Source organism: Crinia signifera, chromosome 2 (assembly GCF_055691185.1).
Source record: "Crinia signifera chromosome 2, ASM5569118v1, whole genome shotgun sequence".
Lineage (NCBI taxonomy): Eukaryota > Metazoa > Chordata > Amphibia > Anura > Myobatrachidae > Crinia > Crinia signifera.
In genome coordinates this window covers 186,073,358-186,099,325 of record NC_139218.1, presented here as the reverse complement: position 1 = coordinate 186,099,325, position 25,968 = coordinate 186,073,358, and the positions used below count along the sequence as shown (strand labels likewise).

General features: G+C 42.1%; 1 protein-coding gene across 5 annotated transcripts in view; it reads right to left on the bottom strand.

Annotated features, from left to right (window-relative positions):
- The window catches only part of PHACTR4 (phosphatase and actin regulator 4), a 77,316-nt gene extending 51,582 nt beyond the window's left edge, over positions 1–25,734 (bottom strand). For 2 of the 5 annotated variants that reach the window (XM_083173332.1, XM_083173334.1), the window contains exons 1-2: positions 25,577–25,734; positions 6,877–6,946 (exon numbers count right to left, since the gene is read on the bottom strand). In XM_083173332.1, coding sequence (XP_083029458.1) covers positions 6,877–6,892 — 16 coding nt within the window. In that variant the 5' untranslated portion in view covers positions 6,893–6,946; positions 25,577–25,734. Of the gene's footprint in view, positions 1–6,865; positions 6,947–25,181; positions 25,205–25,576 lie in introns of those variants that run through there. The other 3 variants (XM_083173333.1, XM_083173336.1, XM_083173337.1) reach the window with 3 other exon arrangements.
- Positions 25,735–25,968: the final 234 nt, after the last annotated feature.

Here is a 25,968-nt window from a genome sequence, read left to right as displayed (position 1 = left end):
TTGTCTTTTTTCTATGTACTCTGTCTTTCGAAATAAATAAAAAGTAAGTTATAAACTTGAAAAAATAAAATAAAAAAATGAAAATATACGGAGCGCCTGGATTTCTGTGTTTTAAACTTTTTCCTTCTGCCTGATCAAAAAGGAAATAAAGTTGTGGAATTAAGCTCATCACTGAATACACATCGATAATTTATCACACGGCAAGACAAATAGTCTAAGTCACAGAATATTTTTTACTCTGTACAATATTTATATTCCAAAAAAAAAAAAGAACCCTGATCAAATCATATCCACTGAAGCTTTAAATTTTGGGGATTGTGTGTTCCATATGGGTTTTCGACTCATGTAAAAAGATTTAGGGCGGTATTGAATGTCGGCCGCTATTTCCTACAGGGGAAATAAAGGCCACAGCCTTTTCAATGTTGCCGTTTCTGACAGAATTGAAGGTGGATTTCCACAAAACCGATACGACTTTAAAACAAGTTGATTCTGTTTTGTCAGAAAAGGTCATTAATAGTCTAATTCACAGCCGTTCCTTGACAAACCATAGCAGTTTTCACTACTCGACAGGTGGAACATTAAACTCCGCCTGTCGAGTATCTGTCTAGCAAAGAGGAAAAAGGACGGAATTCCGGCTATCAGGTCGTTCCGACAGTTGGAATCCCCGACTGAATACCGCCCTTAACCTCATTTAAAATTTGATTCTGCTATTCTTCAGTGTACGGCAAAGAATATTTAGTCACTCATATTAGTTCCTGCCACTGTGGAGTTTATAATCTATTATGTGCCATAAGCAGATATACATAGGGGTATATGGGCAATTCCGACGTAACGGATGTAACTCTCAGATACAATATTTGTGGTAAACATCTAGATTGCTACAAATTTAAAATGCACACAAAGAAGCAAACTTTACCACAATTGTATCTACCACTGGTGAATAAAAATATGAAGTGTGAACAAGCCTCACCATTGTTGTCTGCTATAAATCAATTAATTGTTTAAATGTAACGGATGTAACCAGGATAGGACATGGTAATTTCTGAAATAAAATACATGTCTGATTTCTCTGAAACTACAACAAATATTTATGCCAGTTTAACAATAAAGCAAACGCCACACCGATTGTTTTAGTAAAATTTTCTGGAAAGTTTTTCTTATTACCTTGACAATATTTAAAGGAATGTATGCGTAACGGGTGTAACCAGAAAATCATCACGGATGTAACCATCAAATACATTAATCAGAAAATGAAAAAAGGTCCCTTGCATTAACTGGTACAGGGTCATTTACCATTCTAATAATGTTTGCAGATGGGTACTATATCTCATCATCTTGTTTTGGCCATAACCACCTACCTTTGGCTGGATGCATCACCCGAACACAGAACTCTCCATTCTCATTTATATCAGTGACAGTCACAAAAGCTGCCGGGCATGTTCTGCCAATATCGGCCATGGATTGTCACGATTCCGAATGTAGATCGACATCACGGCCATTTTTTGCGGCCACGCCCCCTTTCGTCGATCTCAATCCGACATGAAAAGATGTCGGATTGAGGCAGGGAGGACAGCGTCTGCTGAGCGATCCTGTTGCCTCCTGCCACTGCCCTCACCCAGGGGCAGATTTATTAAGCTCGGTGAAGTGAAAAAAAAGTGTCTGGTTTTAATCACCAGCCAATAAGCTGCTAACTGTGAAGTTACAGGCTGGATTTGAAAAATAAATTTACACATAGAAAAAGAAGACTTATATTGGGGGCACTTAATTAGAAATGAAGGGATGAAATCATTATAATATTAAAACTTAACGTTTATTTTATATATTTAGAAAAAGGTCCTCTAGTACCCTCTCAGTTTATATATCCGAGCTGGGTGTGGGACTAAAGAGGGGAATATATTGATATTCCACTATTACATTAATTGACATACAGACTTACAAACATATAGCACACACACACACACAGAGTGTTGTAAAATCCCCAGTGATTAGAATAATTACAGGTAATTACTGTCCCAAACGGAGAGCTGTCTAATTCAATTTTTGTACAATCTCAGAGGCATAATATTCAAAGATTTAGACAGTTAAATAGAGAGCTGTTAGCTTATTATCTCTACCTATCCTCCTACTTTCACTATCTTGTTTCAGAGGATAGTGGTTCGGAGATTTCAAGGTAGTGAAGCCTTATTAGCTCTGAAGTGATAGATTTCACTATTTCCTTCTGCTTCTTGCTCACGTCTGTACGGCAGTACTGGTGTTTAAATAACATTTACAGTACCGGCATCCGTCTGTCAGTCAAGTGAGAGAGGAAAGAAAAGGAGAAAGGAGAAAAGGAGGAGAGTATTTTTGAGCAACCAATTTCAATGCTGGCTATGTATAGAGAAATTGCAAAATTGTTAACTTTGATACACACTGGCTATTTTGTACACAACAAATTTGATACAATGTATCCGTTGGTTTGCACAGTAGAGAAAAGTAAAGGTATAGATCAACAAGATATTAATTCCCAATCAAATTCTACTATCATCCCATCTTTTGATAAAGCGGATGGGTGTTGAGAGATCCGATGGGATATCTGTTAATTTGTAAGGATAGTTAGATAAAGGAAAACTACCTGCTCCTTCGCGTTTTAACATGTGGCTATACACCTGGTGTCCTGTACATTGCAGGAATAATGCCACCGGTCCCGCTAGTGAGAGGAGTTTTATAGAAAATTAGTAGCAGAGTGCTTATTTAGACATAGATACTTTGTGGCATATTCAGTGAACTTGAAATTGTTCCCTATAAGGTAATTGCCTATCTCGTGTAGTCTGTGGTACTAACAAAGGTCAGATTGTATGTCCATATAGACAGTAGCACACTTTATCCGCCCGTCTATGCAAAACAATATATATTCTCAATTATATCTCCAGCCTTCCTTAGGCAATACAGCAGAAAAGAGACAAAATTACTTTTGCAGCAAGAGCGCATGGAATAAACAGCATAACAGGGTTAAACTCCAGCGGTGACAATATATTAAATTAAGAGGTACTTCCTATAGAATATATGCATGTATCTCTAGCATATATATTGCCACAATAAGCGTTAGCCCTCAATGGGAATAAGCTACTTATCTGGTGATGTATTCACCCGCCATTCGTATCCGTTAGGTATAATCCTCAGTATCGCTGGTCTGGAGAGAGGTGTCACCCGTCGTGGGTTCACTGGTGCTGGCGGAACTTGCCCTGTGGCTGGGCTCCGTCAAAGTTCAGTGTCTGTACCCCGCTGGCGTGAGACAGGCTCCGGTAGCGGGAGGGGACCTGTCATTGAGTATCGCTCTGTGCCGGCGGCGCTTGTTCAGCGAAAGTGCTTTGTCGGCATTCAGTGTCTGTTCCCTGTTAGTGTGAGACAGGCTCCGGTAGTAGGAGCGGACCTGTCACTGGGTATCCCTCTGTGCGGTGATAGAGAACGTGGGAAAACGCGTTTCGCCCGCGTCACAGGAAGTGATCAAGCCCACTGCGGGCGAAACGCGTTTTCCCACGTTCTCTATCACCGCACAGAGGGATACCCAGTGACAGGTCCGCTCTTACTACCGGAGCCTGTCTCACACTAACAGGGAACAGACACTGAATGCCGACAAAGCACTTTCGCTGAACAAGCGCCGCCGGCACAGAGCGATACTCAGTGACAGGTCCCCTCCCGCTACCGGAGCCTGTCTCACGCCAGCGGGGTACAGACACTGAACTTTGACGGAGCCCAGCCACAGGGCAAGTTCCGCCAGCACCAGTGAACCCACGACGGGTGACACCTCTCTCCAGACCAGCGATACTGAGGATTATACCTAACGGATACGAATGGCGGGTGAATACATCACCAGATAAGTAGCTTATTCCCATTGAGGGCTAACGCTTATTGTGGCAATATATATGCTAGAGATACATGCATATATTCTATAGGAAGTACCTCTTAATTTAATATATTGTCACCGCTGGAGTTTAACCCTGTTATGCTGTTTATTCCATGCGCTCTTGCTGCAAAAGTAATTTTGTCTCTTTTCTGCTGTATTGCCTAAGGAAGGCTGGAGATATAATTGAGAATATATATTGTTTTGCATAGACGGGCGGATAAAGTGTGCTACTGTCTATATGGACATACAATCTGACCTTTGTTAGTACCACAGACTACACGAGATAGGCAATTACCTTATAGGGAACAATTTCAAGTTCACTGAATATGCCACAAAGTATCTATGTCTAAATAAGCACTCTGCTACTAATTTTCTATAAAACTCCTCTCACTAGCGGGACCGGTGGCATTATTCCTGCGATGTACAGGACACCAGGTGTATAGCCACATGTTAAACGCGAAGGAGCAGGTAGTTTTCCTTTATCTAACTATCCTTACAAAAATAACAGATATCCCATCGGATCTCTCAACACCCATCCGCTTTATCAAAAGATGGGATGATAGTAGAATTTGATTGGGAATTAATATCTTGTTGATCTATACCTTTACTTTTCTCTACTGTGCAAACCAACAGATACATTGTATCAAATTTGTTGTGTACAAAATAGCCAGTGTGTATCGAAGTTAACAATTTTGCAATTTCTCTATACATAGCCAGCATTGAAATTGATTGCTCAAAAATACTCTCCTCCTTTTCTCCTTTCTCCTTTTCTTTCCTCTCTCACTTGACTGACAGACGGATGCCGGTACTGTAAATGTTATTTAAACACCAGTACTGCCGTACAGACGTGAGCAAGAAGCAGAAGGAAATAGTGAAATCTATCACTTCAGAGCTAATAAGGCTTCACTACCTTGAAATCTCCGAACCACTATCCTCTGAAACAAGATAGTGAAAGTAGGAGGATAGGTGGAGATAATAAGCTAACAGCTCTCTATTTAACTGTCTAAATCTTTGAATATTATGCCTCTGAGATTGTAAAAAAATTGAATTAGACAGCTCTCCGTTTGGGACAGTAATTACCTGTAATTATTCTAATCACTGGGGATTTTACAACACTCTGTGTGTGTGCTATATGTTTGTAAGTCTGTATGTCAATTAATGTAATAGTGGAATATCAATATATTCCCCTCTTTAGTCCCACACCCAGCTCGGATATATAAACTGAGAGGGTACTAGAGGACCTTTTTCTAAATATATAAAATAAACGTTAAGTTTTAATATTATAATGATTTCATCCCTTCATTTCTAATTAAGTGCCCCCAATATAAGTCTTCTTTTTCTATGTGTAAATTTATGTTATTTCTGACTTTGGGGAGCACCTCCTACCCCATCCTATTTCGATAGCTTACTAATTTAGGGTATAGGAGCTTATACTGTCTTATATGCAATTCTCACGTATACTATACCAATAAGCAGTCATCCAGTGCGAAATCTACCCCCCTATACTACTGGATTTGAAAAATGACAGGTAGGAGCCGATTGGCTGGTGATAAAAACCAGACACTTTATCACTTCACGGAGCTTAATAAATCTGCCCCCCCAGTCGTCACGTGGGCTGGGTGAGTATCAGTGGCCAAATCCAACACCCGGATTTGGCCGCTGCATTGAAGAATGGATGCCGGATCTAGTCCATCAAAATAATTTCTGAACGGATCAGACAGCTATTGAATATACCCCATAAGGTAATTTTTCTGTGAAACACCAATTAACCTACATTTTGTATTGTGGTAGGAAACTTGCAAATTCATGACGGGGACATGCAAACTCCACACAGATACAAAGTTGGTGGAAATCGAACCCGGGACCACAGTGCTCTGAGGTACAAGCTAATTTCTGCCCCACTATGCTGCTTAACTCTTTGAGTGCCAACGTTGCTATGAGCGATCCTCAAAATACCCACTAAAAATGCCAGAAAGTCAATGAATTGAAGTTTAATTAAATATCGCACCCTAACAATATAACTGTCATGGTGAGCAATGCTGGCATTTTAACGGATATTTTGCGGTTCTCTCACAGCAACGTTGGCACTCAGAGGGTTAATACTAAAACCAATTGTAGTCTACAGTCCCTTACCATTGCCAATGTTTTCATTGTGGAGCCTATAATGGTCTTATATCGGCTAGTAACATATCAAATGCATATTAATTTAATAGTTTTGTATTCTTTGTTTTCGCATTAAAAATATGGAAGCGAAATTATAAGAACCTTATCGAAGAGTTTGTTATATGCAAAACCTTGTTTTCCAATAATGCCAGATGATTGGTAGTTTACAAAAGCAGTTCTTCAAGTGACTGTTGCTATATACACAGACATCAAGCTAACACAGAGCCCAAATAGAGTATGTTTAGTGCATATTTCACTTCTATCAGCATATCAAAGCAGTACTCTTACTTATATCAACTATATAGTTTTATGGGGCAATTCAATATTTTTTTTTTTCAGGAGACTAATAGGTGTCCAATGAAGCATTTTAATTGTTTTAGGCACCCATTAGTGTCAGACACATCATGCCCTAAAGTCGAACATTTTGCACATTAAGGCTTGACACCTCAGGAGACGTTTAGCAGAAATGTGGGTGCGAGAGGCACCGACACCCGATCACAGCAACAAATTAACTGCTTTGTTAGGCACTAATTAATTACAAATTAAAAACAACTGAACTGCCTAATTGACCTATCGATATCAATCACCCACTGCCTTCTATGCTAGCCTGTCCTGGGTACTGCAGCCCTGCATTTCCTACATGTACAATTTCATTCAGAATTGAAAAAAACTTGGCACCCATAAAAGCACCTCCTTACAAGAAACTTTGGTTCTTTAAAAAAAATCTATTTAATAAACTCATGTTTGCTGTCTGTGTGGTCTATTTCGGAAAGATATGAAATCATGAGCTTTTATTTCAGAAATGAACACACGGCACACCTAGAACTCACCGCTCCTGTCTTCCATCACAGGGGCACGAGGGGGGTAAGAGGCACTGCAGGGGACTGCTCTGTTGGGGTCCTGAGAAAACAAAAGGAAAGCATGTAATGCACAATTAGGCAGGACATACTACTCCAGAGACAATGCTGCATCCTGTGAGTAAAAAAATAAATAAATAAAAAATGTTCAAATAAGTGACATTGCCGGTCCCCCCCCCCCCCTCCCAAAAAAATAAAAATAAACAATAAAAAAAAAAACACAACTAAAAGCATTAGACCAATTTGAAAATAAATTGGCTAAACATCCCGCACAGTGCAATACAAGTATAGTGTTGCTCAGCATGTCCACATTCACATTATAGTCTCTAAGACAAGGACAATGTTTTATAAAATGCTATGTGCATTTTCAAGGAAGGGTGGTGGCTAATTAAAAGCCTCGGAGGTCAACATTCAGCTATTGACTGCTAAATGGACTAATCTTCCTGCTGCCAGCAGACTGAGGAGCATAATTATCCATTTCATGTATACTTTGCATTGTTTTGCTGTTACAATATGTACTAAACCCTAATGTCGTCATCATTTACAGCATTGCAAGCTCTGCGATAATAAATTGCAAAGCATGGAAAAAGCAACACCTTGCAACAGAGGCATGTATTCAATGCCGGTGCGAGCGGCCAGCGAGGGGGTTAAACTGCGAGGATCGCAGAAAACCAGTGATCCTCGCAGTTTAACCCCCGCGCCGGCCGCTCGCACTATGCAACGTTCCGGGGGAATCCTCGCAGTCACAGAACTGTAAAGATTCCCCTAAACTCGCTGTAATTAGCCTCGATTCTCGCAGCTTTTGGAGGCGCATATGCCAATTCTCCCTCGCTCAAAAAACGGAGCGAGGGGGAATTTGCGTATGAGGGGGGTCAGTTGAATACTGACAGGGTGAGCGGTGACTGTGAGCAAAAAGTCCTGCTCGCAGTCACCGCTCGCCCACGGCATTGAATATATGCCAGAGAGGAGTGTCGGCTGGCTGATCGTTGAATGCACTTAAGTGAGCAATGTTATGGGTTATCTTTTTCAGGGCATTTACATAAGCTCTTTAAAGCGCTGCGGAATATGTATGCGCTATATAAGAAACGTAATAAATAAATAAATTAAATAAGTATTTGTGCCATAATAAATTCATATTTGAGCTATTCCTTATTCCCTCTCCTGCCTGGCTCCAATGCCTCAACTGAAGAGAAGCAACCACAGAGCATAATGCTGCTATACATCACAGCAAATGTTAGGAGATAAGGTGTGGTATCTGTAAGCCAAACATACAGCATAATTTAGAATTGAGACAAAAAAGGTCAAATTATTAACATTTTTTTTTACATGGTTTGGGGTGATTGAAAGCATTTCTGACTTTAGATGGACATGGATGCTCTCTTTGTGTGAAACTACTTCCATTTTGCCATCTACCCCACAGCCCTGTCATGTGCAGGATATGGGAGACTTGCCACTTGCTCCTGACAGAAATACTTACAGCTCCTTTAATGCTGCCATAGGACTCGAGTATTCTCGGGCAATGTTCCTACTCTACACCCCATTTTCTTAGTAGGTCATGGTACATATACTGCCTTTAATATTATTAATGATTGGGAAATGTGGATGGTGTAATGGTTAGCATTACTGCCTCCAAGCACTAAGATCATGGGTTAGATTTCCACCATGGCTCTTACTGTGTGGAGTTTGTATATTCTCCCCGTACTTATGTAGGGTTACTCCGGGTACCTCCCACAATATACAGGTAGGCTAATTGGCTCCCAACAAAATTAACCCTAGAATGTCTGTATGTGCATGTACATGTTGTAGGGAATCTAGATTGTAAGCTCCGCTGTGGCAGGGACTGATGTGAATGTTCAACTATACTCTGTAAAGTGCTGTGGAATATGTATGCGCTATATAAGAAACTGTTAAATAAATTGTAACAGTAAAACCATGAGAACTCGTAGATACTATGAAAATCTCTCTTCAAAACCATAGCTTTCCAGTAGTATGCACCCAAGAAAACCCTACAAAAACATCAGACCTTTATTTGGTATTAATCACTTTTATTACTTATTTTATTATTTATTTACAGTTTCTTATATTACTTGTAGCTGTATGTCAATAACTTTCGCACATTATTCTGAATGGTTAATTGAAGCATAGTTACTGCCCTGTTATAAAAAAGGTGTTAAACACTCAAGCAATCATGTTCTAGGTTTTTTTTATTTCTCATCTTTTTCTTAGATTTTCACTTGTGTTTTGTTGATTGCAAAGACACATTAAAAGTTGGAACTCTGACAAATCTTTATTTCAGGGTTTACTGAACATAAACCTGCAATGTCAATAAGGGTGTTGATTTTTTGATATCCAATTTATATAAATAGGTTTATTTTATTTAATATAAGATTGCAAATTGTTCCTTTAGTCAACAATATATTTATACAAATGTGGCCTTGTTTTTATATATGCATCACAATTTTTTATATATACACACATCCAATTTTGTTATCAGAACACGGAATAAAAGTGAAACTTATTGGCAATCTTGCACATACATTCTAACACAGAACATAGGGCCTTATTCTAGTTCACTCTGACAAAATCCTTCTTAGATGGACAAAACCATGTGCACTGCAGGGGGGCAGATGTAAAATGTGCGGAGAGAATTCGATTTGGGTGAGTTATTTTGTTTCTGTGCAGGGTAAATACTGACTGCTTTATTTTTACACTGCAATATAGATCTCACTTTGAAGTAAAACCGCACCCAGATCTAATTCTCTCTGCACAAGTAACATCTGCCCCACCTGCAGTGCACATGGTTTTGTCCATCTAAGAAGGATTTTGTCAGAAAGAGTGAACTAGAATAAGGCCCATAGTGCTCACCTGGCTTCTAACAAAAAGCCCTCACCTGTATATTTTTCCCACATTATATTATTATAGTGGGAGGAATAGGAGGGGAAGCCTGGGACACAATATAACATATTCAGCGATCACTTGGCTGGTATATAAGTTGTGTGCAAGCGCATCTTGTATTAATATTTCCTACTTCTGTACTCAGACATGGATCTAGTCTGAGGGAAAACTTTTAGACAGTAGTAGTGAGCATAGAGATAATTATCCTGTCTGAGGAGACACTGATTTGATACATTTATATGATACAGTGTACATATGTACAATAAATCATTGGAGGCATAATACTAAGCACATTAAAGGAGAAACCAATTGTCCTGAAATATTTATGAATATAGGCAGTGGTTACTTATATTTTAAAACACTTTTTTCCATTCTTTCACCTACTGTTTTTAAGATTTCACATTTTTATCAGAAATAATAAAAGTTACATTTTACTTTTCATTATATGGGGGGTATTCAATGTGTTGCCGCTATTTCCGACGTGGGAAATAGTGGCGGCTCCCTATTCAATGCTGTCTTTAGCGACAGCATTGAAGCGGGATCACGGCAGAACGGGCCCGTTCTGCCGATAACGGCTGTGGATTGTCGCGATCCCGGCCGCAGATCGACAATCCACGGCCGTTTTCGCGGCCACGCCCCCTTTGCGCCGATCGTCAGGCGGGACATTGAATCCCGCCTGTCGTTCAGCTGTGGGGCTGACCGCAAACAGGCAAGGATCATGGCTGTCGGCAGGGATCGACAGCCATGATCCTAGATTGAATACCCCCCTATGACTCCATAGCGCACTCACATAATTGCTTACTTTTTCTTTAGTGTGTGTTGCAAATGTGTATTCAAGCAGTGGGTAGCACCTCCAAATATTACTAGAAAGGGACAATTTCCCTAAATAATTGTTACGAATTGGAGGAAAGAGGGTCGAGATAATAATAATTAGGACTGGTGCGGGATTCATAAATATGTGTGTACGATTGTAATCTATATTGCTATTGTAATTCAAATGTTAAAACTCCAATAAAAACATTTTGGGGGGAAAAAATGTACCCCTTCATTAATAAGAATTATACATTTTTGTCCTTCATAGCTTATGCTACCAGTTCTTCCAAAAACTCAGAAAAATGCTTTTCACAGAGACAATGTGATAGTGAGTGGGTAAATATTTATAATGTCATAGTAAGCCAGGTCACCCCAGAGTTTGAGCATACAATAAAAACCATAAAAATAATGTCAAGTAGCCACAAAAGCACAGAGCTGATCATACCATTTGTTTTCTTTTACTTTTTTTTTTAATATGTAATTTTCCCATATATTGCTTAATATGTGGGCAACAAAAGATCACTAATAAACAATGATCAATATAAAGTTGTTCCCAGGTGCCTCCAAAATGAGGACAGCTATAAACACTTGTTTGACATGCTTGTGATTGTTTGATCAGGTTTGCCACACTGAAACCGTGATGGTGACAAATTACCAATTAAACCTACAAATGTCCTAATTCTGGCACGTATGTCCATTTTGATTAACATAGAATATAATAATTGTAACTTTTGTTGATCAAATCAGTACAGTATTCGAATAATTTAATATTAGACAAATAGCAAGGTGGCTGTTTCCACAGATGATACAATACATCTTTGCTCACAGGCAATTTATGTAACAGGAACTTTAACCACTCTGTGATACATATATATAACGGATTCATTATTAAATCCCGGCGGTCGGGATCCCGGCATTTAAAATCCTGACGCCAGAATCCCGACAAGGGGGGGGGGGGGGGGCGGGGGGACGTGGATCGCCCCCCCCCCCCCCCTTGCGGGCTCGCTGCGCTCGCCACGCAGCGGGCCCGGTGCCTCGCTACCCTCGGCACACTAAATTTATTCTCCCTCTGAGGGTGTCGTGGACTCCCACGGAAGGAGAAAGTGTCGGGATTTCGGCGTCGGGATTTTGAACGCCGGGATTTACACTGCATCCCTATATAACCTAGTACAAGGATACATTTAAGTGCTAGATCTTTTGGCAAAAAGAAGCTGATTTTTATAGTTCAAGTTTATAAAATAAAAGTAAATGTCCAGCTTCTTCCTTGGAATTAGCTTGGTTAAATAATAATCACAATACATTTAAAAAGGCACAGTATAGGAGGGATATTTTTGGTACAATGTTAAGGTAAACGTGCTCAAACAAGTACTGTACCTACAAAAATTCTGAGTGCCTTTAGAAAGCTTGGAACAACAGCAAATCACATCCACAGCACCGTTTATTTTGCCTTGCACAGCAATAAAAGTTCACAGGAAAATGAGCCACATTTTTGTAGCGTAATTGTGAGTGTTATGTGCAGTGGCACATTGACTGCACAATACTGAATGAGAACCTTAAGAGAACAGCACATCCAATGATATGCTGTAGTATGCAGTTATGTATCAATGATTTGAATCCACTTAAAGCTTGGGTAAAAAGACAAAAAAAAAAAAACACACCATGAAACGCAACTCTTACTATATAGTTTCAGGCAACTGTTGCCAAGTGATGATAGTGAAACATTGGAAAAATCTAAGGGTGTGTGCTAAACAATCATGGACTCTCTGCACAGCATTTCAGACTTAGGGCCTGATTCTGGTTCACTTGCAAAAGCAAATTCTCTTTAATGGACAATACCATGTGCAATGCAGGTGGGGCAGATGTAACATGTGCAGAGAGCTAGATTTTGGTGGCTTATTTTATTTCTGTGCATAGTAAATACTGGCTGGTTTATTTTTACCCTGCAATACAGCCATCAGTCTGAAGTGCAAACCCAACCCCAAATCTAACTCTCTCTGCACATGTTACATCTGCACCCCCCCCCCCCCCCCCCACCCTCGGTGCATATGGTTTTGTCCATTACAGAGATAAGTTGCTTTGCAGGAGAACCAGGATCAGGACCTTATTCCGAGATTTGGCTATAGGACTCCTGAATGTTGCCATTCTTGATTCATGTATTTATGGCAAATCCCTCATTTGATTTTTCTCCATCAGTCCTATGCCTATCATACTTGAGGATATCTTTCCAAACCATTGTATTAATACGAAACATCAAAGTGTCAGTGAAATGGAGGTATTGTGGGTGTAAGAACAGATTATTACCCGATGTCCAAGTCTGCACAACAGCTAGAATAATCATACAGATATTTACAACGTAGAACATAACAAAAGTGAATGAGAATAAATTACATAAACTAATACAAAAAGACGTGATTCATCTGGCTGCTGAGCCCTGGCAGTTAATGTTTACCTACTAGTCACTGACCCACAAAAGAGCTCAGCACATACAGATATGCAGATTTTACTAAACAGCTCTATGCGGGCTTCTGCTGTACAAATACCGGGCACACACAAACACCTACATAGCTATGTACTCAGGAGAAAGTTGGGAAACTTGGCCGTCAATACAGAATATTTGTATGCTAAGTTTGTGTTGAATAAAAGTATTCCTTATGTTGGAGAGAAAACAGAACATAACCCAAGATACAGATTACCTCTAGTTCTTCCCCATCTTTAAATAAAAAATTACACAAGTAACAAAATAAAATGAAAATGCAGAATCACTCTCCATATCTTTAATTATAAATTATGGAGTAGTGTATTATAAAAATTAAGTTTAAATGAAACATACCAAATGCATGATGTCACAAAATAGGAGACATTTTGAATGGCTGTAGATAAATAATACAGTAAATGACATCTGTAATCTTTGTTGCACGTTAAAAAAAAAAAAAGTAGCATATTGCTAACAAAAAAAATAATGGATGTGTACACTGCTCCAGGGACACATACCAGAAACACAGCTATGCACTGCATTTGTACCTTGGCCATCAGAGCAAACATTAACCTGAAACTGCACAGTGTGCACTTCTGCACAATCTAGTTCTGTAAAGGAACAGCACTTAACGCTGCACTGCTATTTATGTAAAGGTTTCCACAAGGTTGAATTTAAGAAGGTGCCCATACACCTTACAAATATTGTATACAATATCGCATCTCGGTTTTGCGATGCGATGAGATCTAGTACAAAAAGTATGTGCAGCACCTACTTTTTGTACTAGATCTCATCGCAAAACCGAGATGTGATGAGATGCAATATTGTATACAATAATTGTAACGTGTATGGGCACCTTTACATGCAGCCATTGTTTCCAGGTGATACACAACACAAAAATGGCAAATCAACTTATGCCGTGTTCTCACTGCGAGTGAGAAATACACGGCTTTTCCCCGGCATTTCAATGCCGGGGACTGCCGCGCTGGACCCCCGTTCTCACTGCAAGGCAAATTCCTGGGTGAAGAAGTTCTACCAGGGAATTTGCCTTTTAACACGGGATTTTTGGCAGTGTGAACGGGTCAACCCGTGTCTGCATACCCGGATCTCAGACACGGGTAAAAAGAAGGGTTTTACCCGTGTCTGAGATCCGGGTATGCGACCCGTTCACACTGCCAAAAGGAAAATTCCCAGGTCTACATGCTAGACCCGGGAATTTAGCTGCAGTGAGAACGGGGTATAAATTAAATGTAAAATGCAAGGGAGCAGAAGGACCATGCAAAAAGCCACAATCCTCAACGCCATGGACTGGGGAGGGGTACATTCATAAAATCTTTTTTTACAAAGTGGTAGTGGAGAATCTGTTCTTATCACAAGCCTGTTACAATGAAACCTATATCTTAATGAATAAGAGGGGCCTATTTATTATTAAGCATAGATGTCACTTAATAAGTATCCAACCTACAGCAATATACCAGTAACCATTCAGTTCTGCTCCAGCTTTGGGATTTCCGTTGTCCCACATTTGTCATTTAGTAGTGGCGATACGTTACACTGGGATGCAGTCTATACTGTGCATTGCGCAAAGAGAGGACCAGAGGAGGCATCCTGAGGAATCTCTACGCGTTCCAAACCTTCCTCAAGTAGGAAGGAGTGGGGAGGCAGGGGCTAACACCATCTGAAGATGGTGCCATTTCCCATCATCGGTTTTTGGATCTTGGCCAGTGGCCACATTCAGACTCCAATGGTGAATACAACTGTTACATAAAACAAACACAATACTAGCGCTAAAAAAATGTATTCCCTTTCCTATCAATCAGATAGTCCCCTGCAGCGTTTTAAAAGGAATGCTCTATCCTTGAGAATAACAAAAATAACAGACAACATATAAAAAATTGCGCTGAGGACAATCTTTCTCTAATTACATTTATTATCTATATATGTATTTAACACTGGCCAGTGAACATTTAAAAATTATTATTAAGTCATACATGGACATACACAATAAAAAAACTATTCAGTAATTTGCATCCATGGTATTAGAGTGCCAGGTATTAACAGTCCTTTCTTTTTACTGTATTTTCAGTAAAAAGGCATGCATGTTACATAAAACATGCAAAAAAAAAACGTTCTACATATTCAACTGGCCCATTCACTTTAGTGAACAAGTCTCAAATATTAAATTGGACCACGTTTTAAATCTCACATAATAATACAGATCAATTTGCAACAACTATTAAGTTCATAACAAAAACATCTTAGCAAAACTACATAGGGCTGTAAAAACTTATGCTAAATATGACATTTATGAGATGCATTTAAGTTTCTGTGATATTACTCACCTTGCATCTTTGTAGAATAATCAAAACCAATGTATTCCTGCAGAGCATGGCTTTTGTACAGTCCGCTCAATAGAGAACGGTCTACCTCTCATCATGCAACCTGCTGCGCAGAAGTAATGGTGCCCATACACAGAGCAATGAACTCCATACTTTTGTACTAGACACGATGCAATCTAGAACACAAAGTACGGGCTGCACAGACTTTCTATGATGTGAAGTGCGCCGTTGAGCGCATCACACCCGAAAAATGCACCATGTATGGGTACCTTTAATTCCAACAAGGTAGACACATTCAGGAGGGGAGAATTCAATGAAAAGTAGGAAATATAAAAAATAATTCTGTGGCAGAGTTGCGATTTAATGAGATGTATTAATTGAGAGAAAATTAAAATCATTGCGTCTTTTCTTGCATCTCCAGATAAAGTCTGATTTTTCCTAAAACCGCCTGCCACCAAGGTGGATCTCATTAATGAGGTCTAATTAAGCTATTTGAAGTCCCCAATTAGCTTCATTAGCTCGTAATCACACCTTACAGACAGGCATCTTCTCCAGCATCGGGATCTACACTTCTACAGCAGAGTTTATGCTAGCTGGGGTCAGGGAAGCTGTAAGTGCAGACAGAAGTTGGGACAGTGCTAGGGTGCAAGGAGAGGGTCAGTCAATACTAGAGGAAAAGATTGATAGCATTTGGGGTAGTAATGTAGGGCAATGAGGGGGTTATGGGCAGGCAGTGCTGGAGGGTTGGGAAAGGATAGAAAGCAGCTGGGGCAGTACTGAGGGCAAGGATAGTGGATGTGTCAGGTAATGATAGGGCTAAGGAGGGTAGTAAGAGGGGATGCAGTTACCATCCCGGCGGTCGGGATCCCGGCGTTCAGAATCCCGACCGCCGAAATGCCGACACATTCTCCCCTCCGTGGGTGTCCACGACACCCCTGGAGGGAGAATAAATTAGTGTGCCGAGCGTAGCGAGGCACCGGGCCCGCTGCGTGGCGAGCGCAGCGAGCCCGCAAGGGGGGGCGATCCACGTCCCCCCCTTGTCGGCATTTTGGCTGTCGGGATTCCGGCGTCGGGATTCTGAACGCCAGGATTCAATACTGAATCCAGTAAGAGTGCATACACATTAGACAATGTATGCACTGAAAGATAATGGTGACCAATTTCCATTGACCTTCCCCAGTGTCCTGGACAAATGATATTATACATACACACTGATCAATGTGATAAACGATCTAGCTAGCCACAATAACTATTTCTAAAAGATATCTGAAATTGACCTGTCTGCAGTCGATGAACGACCAATGGGTAAGCGCCTCTTCATTCATCGATCGTACCATACACACCGAACAATATTTTGTCCAATATCCTTCAGAACGGTCAAAATGAATAATATTATTCAAAAAAAATCGTAGAGTGTGTATGCGTATGCTTGGTTAAAAAACAAGTCCTCAAGGTTAAAGGATCAGGTGGAGGGAGAAAGATAAATAGAGTGTTGGAGGCAGGAAATAAAGGCTAATGTAAAGGAAGAAAATACTTATGAAGTTTTAATATTTTGGGCTGATTAACCCTTTGACTGCCAAATTAATTTGTCAAAATAGCTGTGAAAATAGCCAAACATTTTAATTCATCATAATGACTGGTAATGTTTACCTTATATAAGAAATGTGATTTATTTTTTTACACAACACTTATTTGAATTTAGATAATAGATGTGAGCGATGCTGGCATATTTAGCAGATAGTTTGTACATCTCTTAAGGTACCCATACACGTTACAATTATTGTATACAATATCGCATCTCGGTTTTGCGATGAGATGAGATCTAGTACAAAAAGTATGTGCAGCACATGGCTCCCTGGCCGTGCCGCACACAGCAGTTTATCATGGAGGGGATGGCCACAGCCCGGCAGCCGTCCCTTCCAGTGGCGGGATCCGGCTGCAGCCGTGCGGCCGGGCCGTGGCCGTCCCGTGTGAATGGACACAATAGTGTCCATTCACAACTAATGTGTGCGGTACGGCTCCCTGGCCGTGCGGGATTTCACCGTCCGGCAGGAGCCGGAGTGTGTGAAACCGGCCTTACAGAGATGTTAACACTGAAAGGGTTAAATTGTCAATTTGTGGATGTTGGGTAGAGAGTTTATATCTATGATGCCCCCCATACACGGTCCATTTTTGCGGTCCGTTCTGTACTTTTAAAGTACACATCGTATCGGATCGCATCCCTTGTGCATGCACTGCGATCCGATACGATGTGTACCTAGTACAAAAAGTATGTGCAGCACATACTTTTTGTTGTTAAAAGTATTTAAGTTGCAAAACTTTTAATAAAACGCATGACATAGCAGCTTAAATGAGTAGTAGCTGCAACTGGCATATTCCTGCTAGTCAGTCTGTCAGTAAAGCCCCGTACACACGGGGGAGATATATTGCTTGAGCAATATATTGCTCTGTGTCTCCTGTTCATCAGCGACCAGAGATGGTCGCTGATGAAAAAGAGTCGAATTATACTCACCGATAATTCCTTTTTCTTCCTAGAGATCCCATGGCAGCCATACATTGGGATATTCCCTTCCCCCACTAGAACAGACAGGATTGGTTTCTCTTGGGACCGCCCACCTTGGGTATAATGGACCCCTCCTTCACCTCCCCTGCATCTTTTGAGTGTCTCCGTCTCTTGGTCCCTAGAGAAAACACATCAGAACACAAGGGAGGGCAATCAGTGGCTGCCATGGGATCTCTAGGAAGAAAAAGGAATTATCGGTGAGTATAATTCGACTTTCTTCTACGATCCCCATGGCAGCCATACATTGGGACATACCCAAGAAATAAACGGGAGGGTAAATGCATGTAAAATAATATTTTATTATCAAGAGGTATTTAGGAAACTGCCTCTTGGAGTACATGCTTCCCAAAGTGAGCCAGAGAAACGTCAAGAGCATAGTGATTCACAAAAGTGTGTACTGACGACCAGGTAGCCGCTTTGCATATTTCCGTCACCGACGCTTTGGCCTTGTTCGCCCAGGAAGTAGATACTGCCCGCGTTGAGTGTGCCTGTACAATAGGAGGTATCTTCTTGCCTTCCTGTTTGTAGGCTGTAACAATAGTCTCTCTTATCCATCTGGATATCGTCTGTTTCCCAGGTTCCCTTCCTTTCCTGACACCTTCTGGAATGACGAACAAATGTTTGGTTGCTCTGAAAACCTTAGTTCTTTCCAGATAGATAGAAATCACTCGGACTAGATCTAAAGTATGCCAGGCTTGTTGTTCCTCATTTTCAGGTCTAGGATAGAAACTGGGTAGAGTGATTTCCTGATTGAGGTGGAAGGCTGACACCACCTTTGGTACAAATTCTGGGTGAGTCCTTAGGACAACTCTGTCAGGGAAGATAACCAAATAGGGCTCTTCGATCCATAGAGCCTGCAACTCACTCACTCTTCTCGCAGAGGTAACTGCTACTAAGAATACTGTTTTCCAAGTTAAGAGTCTCAAAGAACATTCCGTTAGGGGCTCAAACGGACACTTGGTTAGGACCGAAAGCATCAGATTTAGATCCCACGGTGCCACTATAGCCTTGACTGGTGGCTGGATCCGCTTCATAGCCCTGTTGAATCTTTTTATCAGTTTTTCTTCTGCTAAAGATCTATCCAATAGCACCCCTAGTGCTGATATCTGCGATTTAATTGTGGCAGGAGCGAGACCCATCTGGAAACCTTCGTAAAGGAACTGTAGCACTCTATCCGTTGTTATGGAGGAGAAATCACCTCTGAATTGGCCCCAATCAATAAATTTGATCCATGTCTTGTAGTATGCCAGGGATGATATGTCTTTCCTGGCTTTCAGCATCATTTCCATAACCTGGGGGGACAGGTTATGTCTTTTCAGGATCTTCCGTTCAATCTCCATGCCTTTAGTTATAATTTCTTGGGCTCTGGATGATAAACCGGACCCTGGTGCAGCAGATCCACTCTGTCGGGTAGGGGCCAAGGTTCTTGTACTGCCATCTTCAGAACATTGACGAACCACGGTCTTCTTGGCCAGTAAGGTAGTATTGCTATGACTTCTACCCGGTCTTCTCTTATCTTCTTCAGGACCTTTCCAATCATAGGGAAGGGCGGGAATATGTATCCCAGTCTGAAGTTCCACTTTACTGACAGAGCATCTATTGCTCGGGCCTGCGGATGAAAAGATTTTGAAAAGAAGCTGTTCACCTTCTTGTTCCCAAAGCTTGCCATCAGGTCTATTTCTGGGCTGCCAAACTTTCTTTCTATTTGGGAGAATATTTCCTGATTCAACTGCCACTCTCCTGGGGACACTACTTCTCGACTCAGGAAGTCTGCCAGGGTATTCCTCCTTCCTGGGATATACACCGCTGTCATGGATTTCAAGTTGTGTTCTGCCCAACACATTATCTTCTCTGACATGCGCATAAGTTTTATACTTCTTGTGCCCCCCTGATGGTTTATGTGGGAAACCACAGTGACATTGTCCGACATAATTCTTAAATGGGAATTGCCGATTTCTTCTTTCAGACAGTTTATGGCTTCCCATACCGCTTGCAATTCCCTCATATTCGATGAGTTCCTTGCTTCTTCTATTGTCCATATACCCTGGACTGACCTCCCTTCGACATGGGCGCCCCATCCGAAGAAACTGGCGTCTGTGGTTACTATACAAAACACAGGTTCCTTTAGGCTGGTCTTTCTGTACTCTAGCCCCTGTGTCCACCATATTAGATCCTTCTTTAATTCCTGTTGTAATGAGATCAGGTGTTGGTCGCCACACCCTCTCTTTTGTAGAGGAATCAGTAGCCATTGGAGTTTCCTCATTTTCCACTGTGCCCAGGGAACAATTTTGATGCAAGAGGCCATCATACCCAGTAATTGGGTGGCCATAATTAGGGGAAATCTCCTCTTTTGTAGTAAGATGTCGACTAACTCTTTTATCTTTCTGCATCTGTCTGGCGACAGAGAAATTGAGAACTGCTGCGTGTCTATTATGGCTCCCAAAAATTGTATCTTCTGTACCGGTAGCAGCTGGCTCTTCTCTATGTTTATGACCCAACCTAGATATTGTAATAGGTCTATGGTCATTTTCACATTGGTTTCTGTCTCTATCAGAGACTCTCCTGCAATGAGCAGATCGTCCAAGTAGGGCCATACTTGAATCTTCTGCATCCTTAATGCTGCAATCACTGTCACTAGCACTTTGGTAAAAACTCTTGGTGAAGTTTTCAGCCCAAAGGGCAGACAAGTAAACTGAAAATGATGATTGGCCACTGAAAACCTCAGAAACTTTCTGTACCATCGATTGATCGGAATGTGGTAATAGGCATCCTTGAGATCTATCGATGCGAGGTAGTCTTCTCTTCTTATCCCCATCACAATAGAACTCAAGGTCTCCATCTTGAACCTTATCTGTTTTATATACACATTCAACTTCCTCAGGTCCAGAATCGTTCTGAATGAGCCATTCGGTTTCCGTACCAGGAATAGATTTGAATAGAAACCCTTTCTGCGTTCCTTCTCTGGCACTAACTCTATGGCCCCTGACTGTAGGAGTTGATCGATTTTTAAGAACAGCGCTTTTCTTTCTTCTGAAAGTCCTGGTATCCTTGATTTCATGAATCTGTGATGGGTGGGGATTTTTTCGAATTCTATACAGTAGCCCTGTTGTATTATGTTCAACACCCAGGTGTCTCTTATCATCATCTTCCAACACTCCGTGAACAGCATAAGTCTGGCCCCAATCTTCTTCACCTGAAGATAGTCATAATTTTCCCTTTTGGCCCCAATCCTTTTCTGGTTGATATCGGCCACGAAAATTTTGTCGAAAGGGCTGCCTGGAGGTATTAGCATTCCCTCTCTTGTAATACGTCTTGCCAGGGCGGTAGGTCTTCGCCTCCCTATAAGCTTGTTTAGATGAGGCCGGGAAGTTGAAGCGATTCCTCTTTTCCTGGGGTAATCTGACTGACTTTCCCCCTGAAATCCTCTGGATCATAGTGTCCAGCTTGGAGCCGAAGAGGAATTTGCCTTCAAAGGGTAAGTTCGTGAGCTTATTCTTTGAATTAGCGTCCGCATTCCAAGGCTTAAGCCATAGAGCCCTACGCCCTGTTACACCTGCTGCCATAGCCTTGGTTGCAAAGGACACCCCGTCTAGTGAGGCTTCACACATATAGTCGATGGCCTTTTGCATGACTTCTAAATTTTTGAGAAGGTATTGTTTTGATACCTTTTCCTCCACATCCGTTTTCAGATTGGAGGCCCAAAGTCGAACGGCCCTAGCAACAGAGGCCATAGCCACGTTGGCTTTCAGGGAGCCTGCAGAGGCTGAGTGTACTTTACGGAAAGAATTTTCAATTTTTCTGTCCATGGCATCCTTAAATGCCGCCGCATCTTCAACTGGTATGGTAGATTTTGATATGATTTCTGCCACCGCTGCATCTACCTTGGGTAAGGTACACCATCCCAGTAGGTCCTCATCCTTAAATGGGTACATTTTTTCTACCCTATTACCCAAGGTAAACTTTTTGTCGACATTGATCCACTCCTTATTTATCATGTCTCTCACCATCTTGTTAAGTGTGAAGGTTCTCCCTTTCTTATCTCTGTCCTCATATAAGGGGTCTCTGTCCGATGAGGAGGCCGCCTCTTTGAAATTCATGGCTTTGTAAATATTTTTCAGCAGGTTTTCTACAAGCTCTAAGTTAAATGATCTGACATCTTCTACTTCACCAGATTCGTCACACGACTCCTTAGCTTCACACTCAAACTCATCAGAAGAATCCTCTTCAGGTGTAAACTCTGCTTGTACTCTAGACCTTTTAGTAGATTGACTTTGAGCAAATTCATTCTTAGAAACAAAATTCTGCTTCATCCATGCCATTAACTCTTTAAGCATTTCCGACTGTTCTGGCTTCTTTGCCACTTTAGACTGTGCCATTTCACACAATTCACATACTGACTTTTTCTGACTTGAAGCAAAGGTCTGATCACATGTCATGCAAACTGCTTCTATGAACTTTTTCTTTGCTGTCCTCTTCTTGTGTACAGGAGAGACAGGCGCACTAAAAATGTAGAGAAAACTACACTCAATATCTAGCTCAAAATAACAATACTGATGCCCAAAACCAAAGGGCTTACCTCACTGGGGCATCATCCGGCTTCTGGGGAGAAGGCGCTTCCATGGTCAATACTGCAGCGTTTCCAAACAGCATGCAAACACACCAAGCAGATAGACGCCATGATAGAAATCACTGCTGGCTATTTAACTGTTCCCTGTCCGCCCTCTGTGCTCAGCACGGCGAAGTGGAACTAAAACCACTGCCCAGCGTTTCCGGTGGGACTGGATTCAAAGACGCACCCAGCATCTGTGGGCGGAAGTGACACGTTACCGGCACTTCCGCCCCTTCTGCCTTATCTTCCAGCATGTGTAGCCGCGGCTTTACAGCGGGGCTGTGCACAGTCTCCCCAGCAGACCCGTTTCTTCCATACACCAGCATGCAGTGTATGGCGTCCGGACCAGGTACTGCCATGGCAGGATATCGCGTGCAAGGAGACAAATACCGCTGGCCTCCTGCACCTTCTTCTCCCCGGGGAGCCACCCCATTCAGCTCCATGCTGCTCTGAGGTAACCCTGCTTTAAACAAAAATAATCTGTCCTACTCTGTCTACTTCTAAACGGAGACAGGAAAAAAGATGCAGGGGAGGTGAAGGAGGGGTCCATTATACCCAAGGTGGGCGGTCCCAAGAGAAACCAATCCTGTCTGTTCTAGTGGGGGAAGGGAATATCCCAATGTATGGCTGCCATGGGGATCGTAGAAGAAAGAAACTGCCGAGGAGAGCCCGGCAGTGGAAATCAGCTGGTCGCAGGAGCATGTTCCTGCGACCAGCGATCACTACAGGGGTAAAAACGTGAGCGTGCACCCAGCGATATATCGCCGGTGCACACTCCCATCGCAGGCAATATGGTCGCTCAGCGACCATATTTCCCGCGATATTACACAAAATCGTCCCCGTGTGTACGCACCTTCAGTGTTAACATTTTAAGCAGCCACAACACCTCCAGCTCCTACAGTGAATGCACAGCAGTATCCCAACTCACACTTACTTGAATCCTCAGGCGGGAAGTGCAGTCATGTACATACACTGCCACACTCGGTACCACTACATTCAGGAAAGACACCAAAGGGCTAGCTCCACCTCCAATACTGCCTTAAATTGCTCTTTAAAGGGCATATATGGAATCAGTTACTATTTTCTTTGCTTTAGGTGGCATTGATATCAGTGTGGGCACCCACAATTATGTAGACAAACCCATTCGTACTAACTATTGCCAACACAACAAGAACTAATTAGTACACAAGCAGCTACATTTTTTGGTCTGACAGCACATGAAGTGCAACATCCATAGTGGTCTATAGATTACCAGTTGGAGAACTGTCCACCTGGCATTTACATGCCAATAAACATAGCCCTGGTTCTGTAACCACTTATGTACCATTTACATGTGCACTGAGCAGCTTCATGTAGACCACAAGTGCACAGCTTTGTCAAAGTGTGGAAAATATCTATGTATTGAATACTGATAATAAAAGGACATTGTGGGCTACCCTCTAAAAACATGGTACCCGCAGACATTAAGTACAACAGTAGACACCGGAGATATCTGCCGCAATCCCAAGATTTCAACCGCAAAAACAGCTGCTTAATGATCCTGCTCTGGAGTGCAAAGCATTCTAGAGCCTGGTGATTGCACCTATCATCAGATGGACTAATGGTGGTCATACACACGCAGATTTATCTGCAGATCTGTCTGGTTGGAACAAAAACATGGTTATGGATGAGAGCAAATGACAGTTGACCATTTGCTTGGAAATGCTGGAAAACGGACAAACTGTCACTCAGATATTACCATGTTTTTGTTTCAACCAGCCAGATCTGAAGATAAATCTTACTAGTGTATGGGCACCTTAAGTCATTGTAACCAATGTAACATTCTGCAATACTTACCAGAAGGACCTATAGCATCCCTCCCCAGCAGCCGCCGTTTGCACAGGTATGGTCAGCAGTAGCACACCTGGCTCCCAGATTATGAGTGAGATGATCACCTCACGTCTAACATTTTACAAGAAAGTGCTCCAAGCAGTCCCTGTCCATACATTTACTTATATTCCAGTGAAATTATTTTTTGCAGAAATAAGAAATTCGATTGGGTCTAAATTCTGATAATATACATACCCCCCTAGGTCTGGTAAATGTGTACTTTGGGAGTAAAATAAAACATTTCAACATCCCGGCACAAACAGCAACTATACATACACTAAACGATGCAGGATTAACATCACAACTAGCAGCTCTCATATACAGTAAAAGACAGCTTCAGTGTAAGGACACTATTTCCAGGGACTATGTAAAAACCGGACCGGACTACACTCCGGACCGCCGGACACGACATCAAAATCTGCAGTCCGGAGCTTGTAGAGTCCGGTCCGGGTGGTGTCCTGTCTATCACCAGGGATATGGGGAAGGGGAGATTACAGCCTCCCCGTGTGGTCCGGTTTTTGCTACATGCCCGGACCATACAGGGAGGCTTTATTCTACCCCTCCTCCTCTACCTGGTGACAGGTGTGACAGGCAGCCCCCCGTACAGGACACCCCCCGGACCGGAGGCTACAAGCTACAAAATGCAGAGTTTGATGTCCGGTCCGGGGGTTTTGTCCTGGTCCGGTTTTCACGCATACCCCTATTTCCATGACCTACCTACAGTATAGCGGCCAGTGTAGCTATGTACCTACATACCAACTGGGGCAGAGGCATAGCGCGGGGAAATCACCTTAAGCATCAGTCCGTCCTACGTACGTAGTGCCGGGCCAAGTAGATCGGTACATTAAGTTTTATTTATATTTTAACCATGCCAGCAGCATATAGACAGACAGCGGCGACACACAGGCAAATCTCTACAGAGGAATGTGTGGCCCTCAGGTCACATATATCGCACTAATTACCCCGCGACTCGCCCAGCTCCCCGCAGCAGCACACCCCGTCTAGGGGGCGGGCACCGCGCAGCGGGGAGGCTGCTGTGTGACCCGGGGCGGTGTGCAACAGGGCGGAGGGAGTGGGTCACACGTGGAGCGGGCACCGGGCGTATGTCTCACCTGGCTGGAGGTCCCTGGTCAGCCGCTCGTTCTCCGACTCTCTGATACCCTCTCGCTCCTCACTCAGCGGTGCGTCCTCCTGTCCTCACTCTCTACCAGAGCCAGCTTCTCCCTCTGACATCAGCGGAAGTCCTACCTGTCCGCCGTACACCGAACCGGAAGCTCAGGTTGAGATGCGCGCACAGGCTCACGGGAGATGTAGTCTCTCTTCCACCATTAGAAATTTGCAGCAGTAGTAGATGAAACCGCTAACTTTATTTATTCTATAAAAATGTATTTTACTAGTGTCAAAAAGATACAATTTAAAAAAAACATGCATTTAAAGTACAATCATAAAATGTAACCTAATAAATATTAGTCTACTCATAGACAAAGAATAATGCTGGGTACTT